The sequence below is a fragment of the Phalacrocorax carbo genome, chromosome 5 (assembly GCF_963921805.1).
Source record: "Phalacrocorax carbo chromosome 5, bPhaCar2.1, whole genome shotgun sequence".
In the NCBI taxonomy this organism is placed as follows: domain Eukaryota; kingdom Metazoa; phylum Chordata; class Aves; order Suliformes; family Phalacrocoracidae; genus Phalacrocorax; species Phalacrocorax carbo.
The window spans coordinates 51,399,373-51,418,350 of NC_087517.1; the positions used below are offsets into that span (position 1 = coordinate 51,399,373).

The 18,978-nt window shown below is 53.3% G+C and overlaps 1 protein-coding gene across 5 annotated transcripts; it reads left to right on the forward strand.

Moving 5' to 3' along the window:
• The first annotated feature begins 224 nt into the window (after nucleotides 1-224).
• Nucleotides 225-18,871, forward strand: RASSF7 (Ras association domain family member 7). Of its 5 annotated transcripts, none has more exons than XM_064452418.1 (6): nucleotides 225-322; nucleotides 13,876-14,029; nucleotides 14,257-15,161; nucleotides 16,183-16,351; nucleotides 17,030-17,140; nucleotides 17,856-18,871. In XM_064452418.1, the coding sequence occupies exons 2-6, from the start codon at nucleotides 13,927-13,929 to the stop codon at nucleotides 17,885-17,887; spliced, it is 1,320 nt and encodes a 439-aa protein (XP_064308488.1). In that variant the 5' UTR covers nucleotides 225-322; nucleotides 13,876-13,926; the 3' UTR covers nucleotides 17,888-18,871. The 5 variants fall into 5 exon arrangements, with proteins under 5 accessions (XP_064308488.1, XP_064308489.1, XP_064308490.1 ...); XM_064452417.1 differs by lacking the exon at nucleotides 225-322 and adding an exon at nucleotides 11,973-12,112; XM_064452419.1 differs by lacking the exons at nucleotides 225-322; nucleotides 17,030-17,140 and adding an exon at nucleotides 11,971-12,112.
• Nucleotides 18,872-18,978: the final 107 nt, after the last annotated feature.

The following is an 18,978-nucleotide window of genomic DNA, read 5'->3' on the forward strand; positions in this document are numbered from 1 at the left end:
GGGGTTGGCTTCTCTCTGAGAACAGGAGGATTTAAGACTTCTTTTTAAAAAATGATAGTAATTTAAGAGGTTTTTTTGAAAAAGGAGAATTTGATCCTTTTTAAAGAAAAAAACCCAAGACTTTGGGGCTCCCTGCGCCGGGGGGAGGGGCAGCGCTCACCTGGCCGGGGGGCGTGGCTGGCGGGGCGGGGCGTGGCGGGGGCGGGGCTGGCGGGAAGGGGCGGGGCGGCTGCAGGTCGCCGCGGTTCCGCGCTGCGGAGCGGCGCGGCGGGACCGGAGCGGAGCCGGAGCCGCCGGGGAGAGGAGCCGGAGCCGCCGGCAGGTGAGTCCGGGCCGGGGCCGGAGCCGGGGCCGGGGCCGGGCCGGGCCGGGCCTCCCGGCGAGGGGCCGCCGCCGCCGCTTTGCAGCACCGGCGTGCGGCCCGGCCCGCGGCCCCGGGGAGGGCGGCTGCTGCCGCTGCTACGGCACTGGGGCCGCCGGCCTCGGGTCTCCCCGGTGTGAGTCCCCGTCCCGGGAAGCCGGCGCCTCTCCCCCCTGGCAGGGCCCACCGGCAGCGGTGGGGGTAACCCCATTGTTTGGGGGCTGCGAAGCACGACGACCTCCCCAGACTGAGGCCAGGATGATGATGAGGTGACTCGGGGGGCTGGGATGCCTCCAGAAACCTGGGCTGGGACGGCTGGGAGCTCCTTTCGGCACTGGCAAGACCCTGAGCCTCTTTGCCACCTGCCCGGTGCTACGCTGGCCATGTCCTGGTCTGTCGAGTGCCAGTGGCTTTGCCTCCCACCTGCCCGGAGCACCGGGAGCTGGCAGTGGCATCACCAGCAGCTCCTGGCACCAGCATGGCCCACCCAAGCCCCACCAGAAGGAGCAGCGTCGTGGTCCCACTTAGCCCACAGCAGAGGAGCAGCTGAGGTGACATGGGGTCTCGGCTACCTATGCAAGGAGCCTCCCCTTGCGGTCTGCATCCACGGGGCAAAGCTGTCTTTCCTCTCTTCAGGGACGTCTCCAGCTCCCTGAGGAGGAGGGTTAAATTCCTTGATAAGAGCCTGGCTCCTCGCTGCATACTTCTGATGCCTTCTGCAAACTCTGCCGGCAGGTTGTTTTGTAACTCTGCTTGCGGCCCGCTGCAGGTGGGAGAACAAACTCCTCTCCCTTGCTTTTCCGTGCCCTGTGACACTTTGTATTTGCATGTTAAAAACCCAAACATAGGTTTGAGGGTGGTATTGCACGGAGAAAGGGGTCACAGCCACACACCTCTTGCTCAGAGTGGCTGCCTCTGGCACACCCCGTGGCACTCCCCTCAGGATGACTGACTTCATGAGAAATTAGGAAGAGGCAGGTGGAAACAGGTGTGAAATGATCCGAAGAGGCGACATGGGAGCTTTGGCCACTCCTTGCAGTAAGCCAGGGCCTGCTCCCAGGGATGCCGGTGCTAACAGCGTGCTTGTGGGCCCTGGCCTGGTGCTCTGCTGAGACTTGCCAGGCAGGCGGCGGGCCCCAGGAACGTGTGGCAGCACGAACACCAGAGCTCAGCTGTCAAATGGTGGGGCGCAGGATCCAGCCAGGATGGGGCAGCGATGCTACATGCACCCATCAGCTCACCTCACAGGGTAGCTGTGTGAGGTTGTACTCCTCGTGCAGCAAGAGTTGCAGCTGCTTTTAGGGAGAAGAAAGCGACTGCGTGTGTGCATATGCTGTAGCTGCAGTGGTTATGAGCAGGAAGTGTATCCATATGCTGCTTGCCTTCATTACCAGGCAGTGCTGGTGGTGTCTGCTCAGGAAGGGTCTGTAGGGTACAGGGAATACTCTTACCTTCTGCTGGTGCTGCTGGAATGCCAGGAATTCTCCTGCATCCCAGTTATCTGCTGGGAGAGCCTGAGCAGGGCGCCTGGCCTCCCTCTCGGCATAGCTCTGCTGGCTTCCCCATGCCCTTTTGAAAGAAATAGCATGGAAATTGAGAATCACCCCCACCCCCAAGTGCATACATCTTTCTAAAGGCTTTCTTCCACCTTCTTTATAGAAAGCTGTGAGGCCAGGGAGCGCAGCTTGCAGTGCCTGAGCGTGCCCAGCACCCCACAGCATTGAGCACTGTGGGTCGGGGGCACTCTGAAATTTCCTGGCAAGGCGATGCCAGTTGCTCTAAAAAATAAAACTCTTTGCAAATGAGTGCAAGAGAGATGTGGCAGTTAACTCCACCCGGGGCTTTAACGGGGGAACCTGAGCAACAGTCTGACCCTGAGACAATAAAACAATTTAAGAACTAATTCTGATTTATTTAAAATTCTTTTATTTCCCTTATGCTTAAGAAAAGCAAGTTACAGCTGGCGCTTGGTAGCTTTGGATACCTGCAGGCCCCAGCGAGCATGCTGGGGAGCTTGCCAGGCTTGACCAAACCTTTTGGCAGCAGGTGGGAGCTGGCCCAAGTAGTGTGGCGATGGCCAGTCTGAATCATCCCAGGGTGCTCTCTTCCTTGCTCTTTGAAATACAACTTGACCAAAAAAGGTAGCGTGGTGTAATTGCTGAAGGTACAGGGATCTACAGCGCCCAGGCAAATAGAAGAGCTTCTGTGCCAAAGTATTTTGGGGACTGGATGTAAAATGGGGCTAGATGGGAGCTGGTCAGCTCCGGCAACGTGTGTATTGTCCACCTCCATAGTGGAGACATGTGTTGTGGTTGCCTTCACCGTCACCACGTGCTGCAGAGAAACATTGCTTGAGTGCATTTGTTACGGTCCCCACCCGTTCATCTCATCCATGTTTTTCAACATCTCTCTGCCCTGTCCTGTTTGTGTCTTCTGCTATGGGGAAAAACTTCAGTGGTGGCTTGGAAGTTACCTCAGCCCACATTCTGCTGTCTCGCCGTGTGCTGGGAGGGGTGATGCTTTGGGACCAAATCACATAAGGAGTTGATTCTCCCTGGCTGGGAGGCCATGATGTATGTGTGCCAAGGCTTTGGAGCAGAGTTATTTCCTCAAGTCATGCGATGTCAGGCACTGTAGTGAACTAGGAAGAAGTCCAGGTGCTGCTTGACAATGGGTTGCTCTGTGTCTGAGTTTAAATAAAGGCGTGAGGGATGTTTTAAGTATTAGCTCTGTGTATATCTGTTGTTTTTAAGAACATCTTTTTAAGGAATATTTCTCGATCTGTTCCAACTTGTCTATGCCCTTGTAAACCTCAGCAGTCAAATTAAGGCATAAGTGTGTCTCCACGGAAGGTTTTTAACAAAATCCTATTGTAAGTGATTGCTAACAATTTTATGTCTTTCCATTTTTCAGATGCCAAGTTCATGAGCTTCTAAAAGCAGCTGATTATCTGGCTTTTTGTGGACTGGAGTCAGCACTTTCTTGAGGGCTGGGGTGCTTCCAGCTGCCCTGGGCTAGCCATCTAGAATAACTCGTTGCTTCAAAATAAAAAGAGGCAGAGGGAAGGGAGAAACCAACAACAACAAAAACCCCACAACACTTCTTACCTGAAAATATGGGTGGCTCAGCCCTGAGCTGGAAACTTTGGGGCAATTCAGCACTGCCTGAGTTTGGGAAGGCTTCCTCTGCTGCTTTGTAACCCTCCTGCAGCACAGGACCTGCTGGAGCTCTTGGGCTTAGAAGCCATGTGCTCAAACCTCCCCATGTTCTCCCAAGTGCCTGCTGCATAACTGGGAAGACAGGTGATGGGATGCTGCAATGCTCTCAAACAGTGTCTTGGGGCCCAGCGTTCCCCGTGATGTTAGACCTAGTGCTGTGCTCCTGAGCACGGGGACTTCATAGGCACCCATAGCATCCTATAGGAGAGTAGCTGGGTCAGCAGAGAAGCCCAGTTAGCAGCAGCCCCCCCTTTGCTCCCTGCTTTTCCTGCCAGCCTGAAGAAGCCGTTGGCAAGGGGTGGGAGAACACAGGTGGTTTTGTGAAGCTGCCCAGGTGAGGGATCACAGGGAGAGTATTTTTTAGGATTCTTGCTGGTTTAATGGTTCCTTCTGGGAATACTGCTTTCTGTGGGGAGCTGGTCTCTGCCTCTGGATGCTTGCCTGAGGCAGCTGGTGGTGTGCAGGGGGTTGGATGAACACCACAGGCATCTCTAGATGAGAATAAAGATGGGTTGGGTTGGTTTTTTTGGAGGTGTTGTGGTTGCTGTTTTCACTTGCTGATTTTTATTTCTTTTCCAAGTTCTGGCAATGTTTGGAGGTGACAGCGCTCCTTTCCACAAAGAGCCAAATATACTCATGGTGGAAGTACTGGGTGGGCTTTTACCTCTTTGTGTGTTGCGATCAGTACCAGCTGGTTCCTGCAACATGAACCCCCCTGCCTCTCTGAGGGACAATTTGCGCTTAATTAATCATCAGAAAGCAGCTCATGGTCTCCTTGGGCTCTTGACCAGTATGCCCAGGTCTTTGTTTAATGGTTTGTCCCTGTAGAAAGTCAGGTATTTCCCAGGCTTGCTCCAAGGACATCTCTCCTTCCTCTCCTCCCTGCCCTGATTCCTCTGGAATAGGGCTTTCTCAGGGCAGCTTGTCAAGTCATCAGGGTCCCATCCCAATGGGATGGCCCTGTGAGACTTACACAGGGCTAACCTAGCCTGGCATCAGTTTGTACCACGTCATACCTGGTCCAAGGTATTCCCACCTGCCCCGCCGTTGGTGGGGGGAAAAAGAAAATCTGTATCTGCACAGGAATCTGTACCATGGAAAGGATTCCTGTAGGATTGGGGTTTTTTTTTAAAAAAAAGAAAGAAAAATAAAAATCCTTTTCTATTGCTCTTTCTAGTCTTTTTTAAATCTTCCAAACTCAGCATCTTATGTTGCGAAAGGACGTTTGCTCTCCCACTCTGGCAGGGAAACATCCCTGGGACCCAGGAGTGGATGTGCTAGAAGCAACATCACTTTGAATCTTTGAGATGCTGCATGCTGAGGACCCCTCAAATCTACTTCACCTCAGGTAATTTCTGGAGTGGTTTAATACGGTTTGGGGATTGCCTACGCTGTGATGTTGGACTTGATGCTGTCCTCTTTGAATTTGTTTGGCTTTTTAATGACCTGCTGGGACTACAAAGAAGTTAGGGTAGGAGGTTCGAAAGGCTGAGTTTTCCCACAGCGATCCCAGGTGAGCATGAGTTGCATAAGAATTAAGCTCCTAAATGCTTCTGAAAAAAATAAGATATTTTTACGGCATCTCCCTCTCTGTGCAGGTGGGAGGGCTGGCATGGTCCCCAGCACCAGTTACCATCCCATCTTGGTCTTCTGGGTGTCACCAAGTACCAGTGGAGTCCTTGACTCCCAGTGTTTGGAAGGACACCTACATGCGGAGCAGGAGATGGAGTTCTTTGCTGGCATCGAAACACCTTCAGTCAGAGGTTTGCCACCTCCCAGCAAGGTGGTTTCAGGGATTAAAGTTGGTCATGCAGCCATGACTTCCATCACTTCCTGAAGGACAGTGATTTGTACACCCCCCCACAATGGATGGCCTCTTCCATTTTAGTTCCAGATAGGGGATTGAGTTGCCTCTCCAGAGATGAGCCTCCATTTTAGTGCTTTAAAGAGCTCATTATCCCTGTGTGGGTTCAGGTGAGGATTGATAGCACCTCCACCTAATTAATCATGTGCCAGGTAGCGTGAAAGCAGAGACTTCTAAAATACCCAAGTATCTTATCAAAGGTTTCAGCCTGGATTAATTCTGCATCTCTTGTTTATTTGACTCTGCATCTGTGTTTATGTGAGAGAGAGAGAAAGAAAGGAGTGATTTCAGCTCTTGGCAAATGGTCATTAAAGGCCTTTTTAATCCTACAAAGTTATAAATAAATATCCATGGCAGCATGCACCTGCATATTCATCAGTGCATCTTCTCCTCCGGATACCCAGCAGTGTGTCCTTGGCATGTGGCCGCTTTCTGAAGCAGGGTAGGAAACTACGAGTTATTCTGGAAATGGAAAATAAAATCTGGATGGTTTATCCCTGGTTTTGCATTTGCTAATTTGTTAATTAATATCTCACCTAGGATGAGAATTGGAGTGGAAAAGAGGATTGCTGGTGGCTGACACCAGCAATTCTGAAGGAGGCTGGGAGGCAGGTTGGGGGGAGAATATTTGGAAGTCATTTGGCTTTTTCATGTCCCTGGTCCTACTGAGAGGAGAGGTGCAGAGCCTGAACTTTCCTGTAATCCTATAGAAATCAAATAGTTGATTGCTTTGAGATGAGACAGGGAGAGCAGCAGGTTAGTGCCACTTGCCTTGTAGGTGGCCAAGGTGCATCTCATCCTGGACTGGGCATGCACCACAAGGAAGCTGTGCTTTGAGGGTTGTTGCTGGCTCTTCTGGAGGCATTGGGAGAAATAGCCCATTCATTGGATTTTCCTCATTTTGGTCTTGCCCTTGATGAGGAAAAAACAGAAATTTGGAAGAAATTGAAACACTTCTGCTTTCTTCTGCCCAGCCAAGGAGGTACTTCAGAGTATTTCCAAGACTTGAACAGGCTCTTGCGTCTCCAGATTTACAGCATTCCTCCAGAATCCCATGTGAATGAGAAATGCAAGCCGTTTTCTGACTTGTGGAATGGGCTGTGTGTAACAAAGGGGGAATATTGACAAATTGCATCATGCTTTTGCTGATGACTGCTGTGGAAGATGAAAGTGGTGGAGATGCTGCACCTGATGGCAGATGTGTGCTGGGGCTGTGTCTGCATGTGGATGATCTGGCAAGTACCCCTCAGAACTTGGCTTTTAAGTGCTGGGTTTTGAGACAACCCCTGAAGATGATGGGCATTTGGGCATCCTGGAGCTGCTGTGCTGGGACTCACAGCTGGGCAGCAGCTGTAGGTACAACAGTGCCTTGACAGCTGAAGAGGAAGCACCAAATTTTTTTGTATTAAAAATAAAGGCAATAGTTTTAGGGAAAAATAGGGAGCATGGACTGAACCTTGAAAGGTTTTCAAGTCCAGCCCCTAATCCTCAAGGCTGATCTAGGTCAGCCTAGAGCCCAAAGGTACCTAGGCCCAGCCTTGCTCCTGTGCTGGAAGCTGGGCACCTAAATAATTCCCCAGCCCCTCCTGGGCTCGGTGTCCAGACAGGTTGAATGGCACATGAAAAAAGGGGTGTGGCAGTGCAAGAGCCTTTCCTTTTTCCCCTCTGTTCTACACATTATAGCTAATTTTGCTTTGCCTCCTTGAGAAGAAACTATGAATTTACTCTCAGCAGCTTTCATGAAGCCACTCTGCACTTGCACATCTGGGGTTGGTGGTAATGGTTACAGCAATAGCAGGTACTGCTAATGTTTCCCTTGCAAACTTTCATCTTTACAGCAGACTTTACTAGCCAGCCTTGCCAGCTCTTCTTCCATTAGTGCTGCAAAGGAGAAATACAATGCATTAAGGTGAGGAAGATGATCCTTCCCCTTGCAGGCTGAAACACTGTAATGTGAGTGTGTGCAGTAGGTGGAGCATTTTTTTTCCCCCACTTCTTTTAATTTATAATGAGCTTTTGTTGGTTGCTCATCTGCAGAGTGGACTGGCTAGTTAACATCCTTGAAATGTCATCGCTGCCTGCGATCCTTGATGTTTCAACATAGCTCTTGACACTGGTTCACTATGGCCACAAATCTTGGCTTGCTTAAGGGGGAGGGAAAAGTTCCCCAGCTCAGTCCCAGTGCTGTTTCTGAAGCCTTTGTGTGGGTCTGATGCCCTAGCAGACACACAATCTTGGGTGAAAAACAGTGAGAGAAATCCCTTCAGGTGGAGCTGGGATGGGGTGAGCTTCTTCCACACTGGCCAGAGTGTGAGCCTCCCTCCCCTAAATCCCTGCCGAAGGCCATCACCCCAAGGCATGTCCACATCCTGTACTGCAGTGCTGGGCAGGATTTGGCATCAGCCAGCCTCACTGGTACGCCCCAGGCATGTTAGCGTGGGTCTGTAATTTTGGGGAGGAGGTGGAGCAGAAAATCCCCATGCTTCTATTTTGCTCCTAATGGGGGTGGGGGGTGTTGCCGGTATGGTGCATATGGCTCTCCAGAAATCTGCTCTTCGGGCAGTTCCTGCAAGATCCTCATGTGTGGGACACGTCTCCCTTGGGATGCCAGGGGACTTTGGTGGTGGTCTGTGGCTTCAGGCTCAAGTGGTGCTTCAGCTCTTGAGTGATGTAAGTGCCACAGGACTTAGTTTTCCTGGCCTTGGCCCTTTGATCTCCTTTGGGTGCAAAAAGCCCTTGAAACATGGATGTAACTTCTGCAGATGCCGAGTGTGCGTTATGCATCATAAGATGTCCCCAGCAGAAGCCTCTTGCTATCGAAGTGTGACAGAGCCCGGGGGTGTGCATGGGCTGGGATCCACCTGCATATCTCTGGTAAAGCTGCACCTTCAGGGTATGTTTGCAGTATCCCTGTCCCCAGCTGGGTTTTCTCCAGCTGAAGGAGGAGAGAAAAACAGAGTCTGCAGAGCCCTTGTGTGGTTTTGAAATTACTGGGTTTTTGGGCTTGCTGTCAGGCACGCCATGGCAGAGCAGAGAGCTGGATGGGGCATGATGGGCGGACCAAGGATGTGGGGACTGTTATGGCCACCCCTAAATAAACTGCTTAGGTGTGAATTAGAGCCCAGTGCCTGCTGCTTCCTTGCTCCTGGGTATTTGCGGCTGCCTTGCATAAGAGCTGGTGGCTTCGATAGGCCTGGGGTGAGTAACACTTGCACACCCTCCCTGTGATGGATGGATGAAGAGCAGTCTCTCTGGGCTGTGACTGCTCCAGTAGGACTTGTTTGTCACCTCTTGAGCTCATTTAACCCCTGTCAGCTCTTTGTGCCAGGATGAAGTAACCCATTTGCTTCTCTGAGCTGGAGCCCTGCACCTGTGTCCTGCCACCGCACTGCAGGAGAGGAGGACGGCGACCTCTTTAGTAGGTGGCCCTGTTGGCTGCTTTGTACCAGGCCAGGAGATGGTGTCCCTTCAGGATCCTGGGGCCAGCATTCTCAGGGTGAGCATGGCCCTGTGGAAAGGTCCTATGCCAAGTGGCTGCAGGCAGGGCTTTGCCTGGTGCTCCCTGCTGCAGTGGCAGTGACTGTCGGTGGTCGCCAGTTTCTGCTGCATGGACAGCTCATTCGGAGCTGTGGATGTTTGTCTCCACTCAGCGTGGGAACTGTCAGCCCAGGAAGTGCCACCGTGTCAACACTTGCCATGGCTGATCTCCACCCAGCACTGGACCTGCAAGTGGCGTCAGCCCTTGGCCATGGCCTCAACCTTTGACCGTGGTGCAACCTTCTGGCCTGGGATGGATGTGGCATGGAGAGCCCATCAGAGCTGCTCTATCCCTGCAACACCCCAGCTGATGGCAGGTGATGCTGATCCAAAAGAGATACCAGAGGCAGGAGGACACTGTCAGTGGGCTGGAGGGGACCCTGGACCACAGCCTGTTCCTTCCCACCTGCTGCAGGATGAGCGCTTTCAGGAGGCTTCAGTTCCCTGTGGATCTTCTCCATGTTGGGACACCTCTCCACACCTGAGTAATAGGGAGGCTTCTGTCCCACCAGAGGGTTTCAGCACGTGAGCAAGTACCATCGCTTCCCTTTGGTGCCCAGGAGCTGGGCCTAGTGCTTTGGGCAGGGAGGGACCTCAGGAAGCATTAAATAACTGCTGGATGTGTCACTGCAGCAGCTGATCCAGGGCAGTGAGTCATGGCCAGCCTGCCAGTGCTCCGGCATGCAGGATGGTGGCGCAGGGCCACTCCTCTACTCCCTGCTTGCTGTTGGCTCATGTCTTGGGGTTATTTTACTGGTGTGTCTCCACACAGCTGGCATAAGCATCTCTCCCAGCATCGGACAAGAGAGGAGTAAGAGGCTTAGGTTCACAGCAGGAATAAGATGACCGAAAGTACCCCAGCATCTGCCTGGAGTACATCCAAAGGGATGCAGAGCTGCTGGTCCCTGTGGACACCTTGGTCCTCCTTGGACGGTGGGCTCATCACAGCCCACTCTCAAGCACAAATACAACTTTATTGATTAATTATGAGACTTCATAACCCTATCTGCAGCCCAAACTTTGACCTTAAGGGCTAGCCTCCTGACTTTTTGCAGTTTTAATTAGGCTTGCTGGGAAGCTCTGCCTGTGCCACTGCTCTCCTGCTTGCCTGGCCCTGTACCTAGCTCTCTGTCAGGGGGTGCATATAGCAAGGGAGGCAAGTGAACACCCAAAAATGAGTGAAACCTCTACATTGGTGGGATGCTTGTCTCAAACCCTTCATGCTGGTCCCAGATTGTGCTTGTTAGGAGCTCTGGTAGGTGCATTTGGTATGTTTTGGGATTTGGGTTGCAGCTGGCCTTGCTGTTGGGTGCAAAATTGGTGGGTTGTTTCCTAACTGGATTTTTTTTTTTCTTGTGTGTGTCAAAATGTGGGAGAAAGGCACCTGCAAAGTGTTCATGATCCTTGGTTGGAAGGTGCTGCCTCAGCTTCTGAGGGTGCCAGTGGCGGACATGGCAGAGGTCCCTGCAAATCGGTGGCGGTCCTCGCTTGGCTGGTCGTGTATTGGCGGTCCAATTTTCTTGGATGGTCGTGTATTATTTCGGTTCCAGGGAGATCACCAAACCCATGTGAGTCCCAGCTGCCATCAGGATGGTGGTTTGCAGGAGCTGCATAAAACATGCATCCTCCTGCATGTGCAGAAATTCTCCTTCATCTCCTCTTCCTTTAGCCTGACATCTTTGGGGAGGCTGGAAGATGGCAGTGCCAGGAAACAAAATAAAGCTGCAAGATCTGAGATTGTTAATTTTTAATTTTATTTTTTTTAAGTGTCAGCATTTGAAATTCCAACTCCCAGTTAGGAAATTTGTTGAAGTCGTGGTATGAATCATCCCTACCCTCCATTTTAGGACCCATCACATGGGGAAGGGACCAGAAAATTAGTCACTTTGTTAATCTGCTTCCAATAAAAATGATTTAGAAATCCATGGGGGGACCTGGGGAATAAGAATAAAATGAGTGGTTTTTGGCAGGAGCCATCACACATCCTAGTGCCCACAGCTGCCTGCTCATTTCCTTGTGCTGTTTTTGGGGCAGCCGGCAGGGCCTGGCAGCTGCCTGCACTTCTGGTTCATGAAACCATTCTCCCACCAAAGAGCTCTTCTTCCCCAAGAAAAGTGATTCCCACTCACCCCACCCCCCCAAAAAAACCTCTTTTCACTACCTGGTGGTATAATGAAAGCACCTGCTAATTAAAGCAGGAGGTCAGCAGCAAAGCTTGGGGAGAGGGGAGTCATATTTGCAAGTGGAGCAATGAGATCACCCCCAGCTGCTGATTTTTCAGGAGTGATGGTAAAGAGCTGTAGGGGGACTACGGTAGGGGTGATGCTGGGAGTGAGGTGAAGGCTTTGGGGTTTATTGCCTGGTGGCTTTTAGGGTGGTTTGGGTATGGTTGGGTTTTTGTTGTTGTTTTTGTTTTTTGAACTAGGGTGATGATGGTGCAGTGGGATATTGGGGATGAGATGCTGCGTGCGGGTTGTGATGTCCCACCTAAAGCAGGGACTGGGGGGTGTGAGGAGCATCACTGTTCCCCCAAATGGGGATGAGCTGCCATCTTCCTGTCGGCTCCTCTGTGAACCCAGGGCTTTAGGGGAAGAGGGGCAGCTGGGCTGGTTTTGAGTGGGCTGGGGGAGCTGATCCTGCCCTGGGAAGGGGCAAGGAGGGCAGGTAGAGGAGGGAGCAGCCCCCAGCCCTTGCAAGGCAGGCAGATAATATCCTGTATCTGGCAGCAAGCTGGGGAGGGCAACCCCCAAAAACCCCAGGGGTTAAGGCAAGCGATTGGTTAATGGGCACCCCCTGCACTTGCAAGGATTTAAGGAAATAATAAAAACAATTTTGTTGTGGGGTTCCAGGGGATGTGGCAGGGAGAGATGCAGCAGCGAGGGATGCACTGGCTACTTTGGGGGGGGAGCCCGCCCATATCAGAAGAAAATCTGGCTGCTGCTGCCACTCCCAGCTTTTTGGCAGTGGTGAGCCTTGCGCTGGCTGCTGGTAAATGATTGCCAGACCGTCCGGCCAAGGCGGGGCTGCAGGCTGGTGCTGGGTTTGAACCCAAACAGGTGCCTGGAACTGGTGTGCCGGCAGCCATCCTGTTCCCGCACCCAGCAGAGTTTGGCAACTACTGGATTTTTTTGGGTAAGGTGAGGCTGTGCGAGGCGACTCAAGTGGCCGGGTTATTTTTTCTTATTTATTTTAAAGCTTCTGGCTTCTCTGTGGGGTCAGGGCAGGGGAAGCTGGGTTTAATGCTAGCCGGGTCCCTGACCAGGGTGGGGCAATGCTTTCCGGCATGCGTTGCCACCCCAAATTTGGTGTTAGGGTGCTGTGGTTGCGGGGGAGAGAGCGACAGTGGCTTCAGGGTGAGCTAGGTGGTGCCGTGGCAGCACCTGGACTTTGTTCCATGCTGGGGGCCGGTTGCAGCCTTGAATGCACAGGGTGGGGGAGCAGTGCCAAAATCCAGCTTTGAAATTAAATTGGGCTAAATCTTGCAAATTTTAGTAGCTTTGGGCTCACAGGGAGGTCGGCTGAGCATTAAGATGCCCTTCACCCCTACCGGTTTTCCCCAGCTGCCCAGCCAAGGCAAACATGAGCTCAGCGCCGAGGTATTTGTGGCGGCTGCTCTGTGCCCATGTTTCAGAGGTGGGCAGGTGGGTGGCACTGATGGGACCTGGCACCCACAGGGAACAGCTTTGCCAAGCTGTACCTTCCCCGGTTTTTCCTTGCCTTTCTTACACCATGGATAAAATCCCTTGTCGCTGTAGGCAGGACCCTTCAAACATTCCCTTTGATTACTCAGGCAGGCAACAAAAAACAAGCAAGAAGTAGTGTTTAACCTGAGGTCAAGCTTTCTCACAGCCTGGCCGCAAACTTGGGAGGGCTGGAGCTGAGGGATGGGGAGGCTGTGCCCAGCTGCATTAGGCTGGGAAAGCGGTTTGGGACCCTCTGGATGGAGGGCCTGGAAACTTCCTGTATACATTCCTCCACCCAGGCCTTTCAGACAAGCCTGATGCTAGAAAAAAAACAGTGTTATAGAGGGGGAAAAAGGATACATCTTTGTCTGCATGGTGTTTAGAAACACTGTAAGCTCAGATATTGGAGTTCTTTACAGCTTGTGCTTAATTTTTTCTTTTTTTTAAGACTGTCGCGGTTGTTGAGCTGCTTGATGTGGCAGGAGTTGGGTGCGCCTGGGCTAACAGGTGTTGTTCTAACACAGAAGTAACCACTGGGTAGGAGTCAGGCTGGGCCCCAGTGTTGGGCAGAGTGTCCCCTGGGAGCCTGGGCTTTACCGCGGGCGTTTGTGCCTGGCTCCCCCTCCCAAACCTTTATTTGAATTTCTTAATCCCTCTCTCATAAATTGAGATGGAGGTAAATAGATTAAAATGTGCATTGTCTGCACCTTCTCTCAATATTCCATTGCAAGGGTGGGCAGCCAGAAGTTTCTCTGCCTTCTCCAATACTGTTTGGAAAAAAAAAACTGGTGCCATGCTGCCAAATTGTCAGAGAAATCACAGTGAAAGTCCAGCAAACCCATTAAAAGTCTGTGCTTGCAGCACAAATAACCTGGGCGTTGTCTTCTGTGCACGATGCAGGCACATAAACCCCATCATTTCCCACCACAGGAAGATTTAGACCCACTGCCCAGACATGAGCAAAACAAAAAGTTATTGGTTTTGTTTTTTTGCAGATGAACATCATTGTTTTAATAATATCAACAACAATGCAACCCATGCGCAGGGAGAGCTGCAGAGATGGGTGGAGGGCAGCAGTGAGCAGCTGCTTGGTCTAGGATTCACCTTACGGGATGTTGATGTTAGAGATGATTTAATGACACCACTCTTAAAGCATCTCACATTCCTCGTTAGCAGCTTGGGATGGAAACCTGATTTCTTTTCTCCCCACAGGCATCCCATCCTGCGATGACCCAGTGTGCCTGAGGCCCAGCAGCTGCAGGGATGGAGCTGAAGGTCTGGGTGGATGGGATCCAGAGGGTTGTCTGCGGTGTCTCGGAGCAAACCACCTGCCAAGAAGTGGTCATCGCCTTGGCGCGGGCCATCGGTGAGCCATCTCTGTCTGCTGGGGGGATGCTCCTTTGTGGGTGGAAGCGTCTGCCAAGGGGATGCCCATCTGCAGGAGTTTCCTGGGAAGAGGAGACCTTGGGTGGGTGGGGGTCCTGCTCTGGGGTGGTGGGGACGTCACCAGCTGCTTGCCGTGGGGCAGCAGCCTCGGCACACCGCTGCTGGCCTTGGCTTTCCCCATCTGACATGCTCACCTCCTCCTGGCAGGTCAGACAGGCCGCTATGTGCTGGTGCAGAAGCTGCGGGAGAAGGAGCGGCAGCTGCTGCCACTGGAGTGCCCCTTGGAGTCGCTGGCCAAGTGCGGGCAGTATGCCAATGATGTGCAGTTCATCCTGCGGCGGACAGGCCCCAGCGTAGCTGAGCGGCCCTCATCAGAGGGCACTCCCCAAGCCCCTGAGAGGACGTTCATCAGGGCCAGCTTGCCCATCAAGCCCAGGCCTGCTGGCACGGATGCACCCCGTTCCCGGGAGCCAAAAAAATCCATGACCTTCAACTTGGGTCCTGCAGGCTCCAGCGACCCATTCGCCATGAGCCGCTGGAGGCACCAAGTGCGGGAAGGGATGGACTTGGAGGGCGATGGGGTTGTCCAGCCCTCCAAGGAGGAGCTGTTTAGGAGAGTGCTGCGGCAGCAGGAGCAGCTGCATTCCTTGGAGGCCCACGGGGACACCTTGGAAATGGACCTATGGCTCTGGGAACGCAGCCGGCTTGCCGAGCAGGAGGATGAGATCCTCTACCTGGAGCACCTGGTGCGGAGGAACGAGACAGAGCTGGGTGAGGAGGAGTTTTGGCAGAGCGAGCTCCGGCTGGAGAAGGAGTGTGAGCGGGAGCGGCAGGAGCGAGTTAGGAGCCTGCGGGCCAGCCTGGAGGAGTACACCCAGAGGATCTATGAGCTGAGTGCTCGGACCGAAGCCCTGCAGGAGGAGATCCAGTGGGAGATGGCTGAGAGGGCCAAAAGGGGAAAGGAGACCCATGCGCCCAGCCCCACAGAGCTGGAGGACATGGCCGCCAAGATGAAAAGGGACTTGGAGGCCAAAGTCAAGCAAGGCACCCAGCTAGAGAGCAACCTGGCCAGCGTGGAGAAGGCCTTGGAGGAAGCTGAAAGGAACCTGCAGGTATATAGGACTGTGTTCAAGCAGCTGCATGAGGTGGTGGGACCTTTGGGAGGGGACAGGACCAGCTTTCCAGCAACATGGGGCTGATAAGTTGAGTGGGGTTGGTCCTGCCCCACCTGGCTGGTGTGCGTGGGGCTGGGTGCATGGAGGTGGCTCAGCGGCAGTGACCGCTGTCAGGGGATCACCACTACTCTTACCTGGCCAGCACAGGGTCCCAGACCTGTTGCACTCTGCAAGCTGCATCTGGGCTGGGGCTCCTGCTGGGTGGTGCATGGGGAGCACAGCATCACCCTGCTCCGGCATGGAAAATGGTGCTGGAGCAAATGGTCCATGTTCAGGGTCGGTGGCATTGGTGCAACGGTCAATGTCATCTTAGATAAAGGAGTCATGGAGGGGCATAGCGTAGGTCCCCACGGTGCCTGTGCACAAAGCCTTTTGACCATGCAAGCTATGCAAGGACCTGGGCTCATCACGGGGGACTGCACAGCATGGCGATTCAGCTGTGGGGCTGAGCCATGATGCCCCCCGGCTCACCTGTCCCAGACCCCAGCAGCAGGGGGTCCAGGCACTGCATGACTCCTGCCCTCTGCCTGCTGGGTCCCCTTTGGTGGGGCAAAAGGGAGAAGCTTTTGCCCAGCCAGACAGCAGTAGCCGCCCTTCAAAAGGGTGGCCGTGCTTCCAGCATCTCTGTCTTGAGCACCTAGTTTGCGTCCAGCTTCTCTCAGCACCGCAGCAGCCACCATTTGATGGCTGCTCGCACCCTCTTGTGGAGATGCAGCAAATCAGGGCGGTTCCCAAAACAATGCCTTCCTTGTCCCCGCCACCTGGGCACCCCCCTTCCCACAGGCCCTCAGAGAGGGGCAGCTGAGCAAAAGTACCCCCGAGGTCACCTCTGCCAGCTCTGGCCAGGTGAGCCCCAGCTGGGGAGCAGCCCCAGGGCAGGTATGCTAGCTGGTTTTGGAGCATGGGGGGGACATGCACCTCACCCTGTCCCCCCCCCCTCGGTGTGTGTGTTTTGCAGGCCCAGACCCAAGAGCTGGAGGAATTAAATAAGGAGCTGAGGCAGTGTAATTTGCAGCAGTTTATTCAGCAGACGGGGGCCACAGTGACTGTCCTGCAGGCCAGGTCCGAGGAGGATGCCCAGCCGGAGCCGAGCCCGCACGAGCTGCCAGCCTGCCGGAGAAACGGAGGTCAGCACGCTGCCGGCTCGGCCGCGGGGGCTGCTCCGCAGAACCCCTGCCCGCTCACTGCCTCCCCTTCCAAGGGGGTCAGCACCCCCTCCAAGGGGATTGGCTCTAAAGCTGCTGGCTCTGCCCTGAGTGCTGAGGTTAGGCAGCAGGGACGGGGTTTTGATGCTGGCACTGCAGTCGCTCACCACCCTGGGGTGTCTCTGAGGTTTGCCAGCCCTGGGGCTCCTTCTTCCTCCCAGTGAAGCCTTGGGGCTGTTCATAGCCATGCTCAGGGGTCGGATTGCTGCTTTTGGGGTTGGGGTGGCCGCAGGGAGCTTTCCTTTGCAGCATTGCTGCATGCCACCGTAGTGGCAGCAGTGAAAAAGCAGGTGGCCAAAGGCCTGGGGCTGTGGGCTGGTGGGGATGGGCTCTGGCTGCTGCTGACCTCTTTGTGTTTGGTGAGGAAAGCGTGAGTGTGGTGCCCAGGGCCATGTCAGTGTCCACATTCTTGCAGGGACAAGAGGAGGTGGCTGGGGGCCCTCGTGGAAAGGGATGGGGGGAAACAGGGGCCCCGTTATTTCTCTTCCAGAGCACCCAGAGAGGGTGACATGGCTGCCCCACAGTGCTGCGGTGGCCATGCTTGGTGAACACGGGAGGTGCAAGACCTGCCTGAGCCAGGCATTTTTCCCCATCCCATAGGTTTTCCTCCCACCGCTGGCACCGATTCACCTCCCCAGGTCAGCACCAAGCAGCTCCTCAGCCATCCCAGGACCCTGCCGGAGCCCCTGGTGTCCAGCCTGAACCCTGAGGGTGCGTACATCCCGGCAGGCCCCCAGGAGCACGAGCTGGGCTGGAGAGGATGCGTGGGAAGGGGAGAAAGTTTTTTGCTGCCCAAAATGGGCTGCAGAGAGTGAGCGTGTACTGGGACCAGGAGGCCACAGCTATTTATAGATGCCATTAGGAAGAGCAAAGCTTACACTCCAGCAGCCTCCACTCTGCTGTCAGGGGCTCACACGCTGGCAGTCAGGCGCTCTGCCCTGCTGGGAGCTGTGGAGGATGCTCCTCACCCCCCTTCCTGCTGCCCCGTATGTCCCAGGGACTAAGACCTTGCTAGGGTTAAGGTGGGGAGGATTTGGCTCCCATCTTTTACAGGAGTCACTTTTGCTCCATCTTAGAGACCAGTTCACCCCAAACCCCTTTCTACCTCCTATGACCCTTTTTCCACCTTGCACCACGTTTTCAGGTGCAGCAAAAGCAAGCTGTGATGTCCCTGCCCGCCATGGTGATGCTGCCTGCATCCCATTCCCACCCGCACCACCATCCCCTCAGCAAAACCCTGCTGCCATCCTCCTCATGGCCCAAAATGTCCATCCCCATCTCACCCGATGCTGCAGCATCTGCATGTCCATCTCCCAGTCCAGGCTTTGCACTCACGTATTTCCTGTTCTCCATTCCCCTTTTCTTTTTGCAAGCGCTCACCTACCATGATGGGGTCACTCAGGGTTGTTTTTGTCTTGTCTTGCAGTTGTATCAACTAGGCAGAGCATCTGGAGGTAGAAGGGTCTGGCCAGTGGAGGATCAATTGCCTTGCAAGTGTAACTGTATAAATAAAACACATTCTATATATATATTTTTTTTTTTTTACTGCTTTATATCGTGAATGGATGTGGACGGCCAGACAGAGTATTTTTACAGACTGTAAAATAGAACCAGAGACCAACATCACAAAGCAACCCTCTTGCTCTGCGGATGGAAGCGACCCCCTTCTATTTTTTTAAAGTGCTTTCTACATTCAACAGAAAACAGCGGCGCTCCCATTCCGCGTAGCCTCCTCAAAAGCCCTGTCGTGCATTTGGAAAAGTCCTTGCTGCTTTGTCTAGGGAAATGAAGCTGCCCTGGAGACCAGCCTGGAGGCTCACCTGGATGGAATAAGTTAACGGGTTTTAGAGCATCTCGCCACAGCAAGTGGGGCAATGACAAACAGCCTCTTCACTGGCTGCCGGGGAGGCACAAGACCAGCTTTAAGACAAATTTCTGCCTCCCCTCTTTTTTAATTATTGTAAGAAACCTGTAGTAGAAACCTCCTTCCCGTGGTGCCACAGATGAGGCTTCAAGGATGCAGAGAACACATAGCCGGGGCCTGTTTTTCTTAAGTTCACTTAATTTTTCAACTTGTTTTTAAAATTTAAAAAAAGTCACAGAATGAGCCCTTCCCCCCTGGCAGTGTGGGTGGGGAGCAGGACCAAAATGATCTTGGTGACATTTCACTGATTTGTTTTGTTTTGTTTTTACCTGATGGCCAGTAGTTTCTCTCGGGTTTTGTTCATCCGTCCCAGTGGGTCGCCTTGTATTTTAACTGAGAAACCAAAGCGGCTTGGGGAGGGGATGGGTTTGTCCAGGAGGTTCCTGAGCCTGTTTTTAACATGTCGTATGCAAAAAATGTGACTAGGGCACAGTGTTCACTGTAAAACCCCACTTTCCCCATATGAATGTAATCCTGTGTGCCACAGTTTCAATTTTCAATAAATCTTTGGGAAAGGATTTGAGCAAAGTGAGTGCGTGCATGCTGTTGTGGCCCAGGGCGAGCCATCCCTGCCAGCTCCTGGTCTGGTGCCCGACAGGCACGTCCGAGCGGTTTGCGCACCCTG

What these genes read in the sequence shown, in the direction of transcription:
- RASSF7 (XM_064452418.1), top strand. Translation starts at nt 13,927, where the DNA reads ATGGAGCTGAAGGTCTGGGTGGATGGGATCCAGAGGGTTGTCTGCGGT. An exon ending in CGCCTTGGCGCGGGCCATCG is followed by an intron (nt 14,030 to 14,256) that starts GTGAGCCATCTC and finishes TCCTCCTGGCAG; the next exon opens with GTCAGACAGGCCGCTATGTG. An exon ending in AGCCTGCCGGAGAAACGGAG is followed by an intron (nt 16,352 to 17,029) that starts GTCAGCACGCTG and finishes CCCATCCCATAG; the next exon opens with GTTTTCCTCCCACCGCTGGC.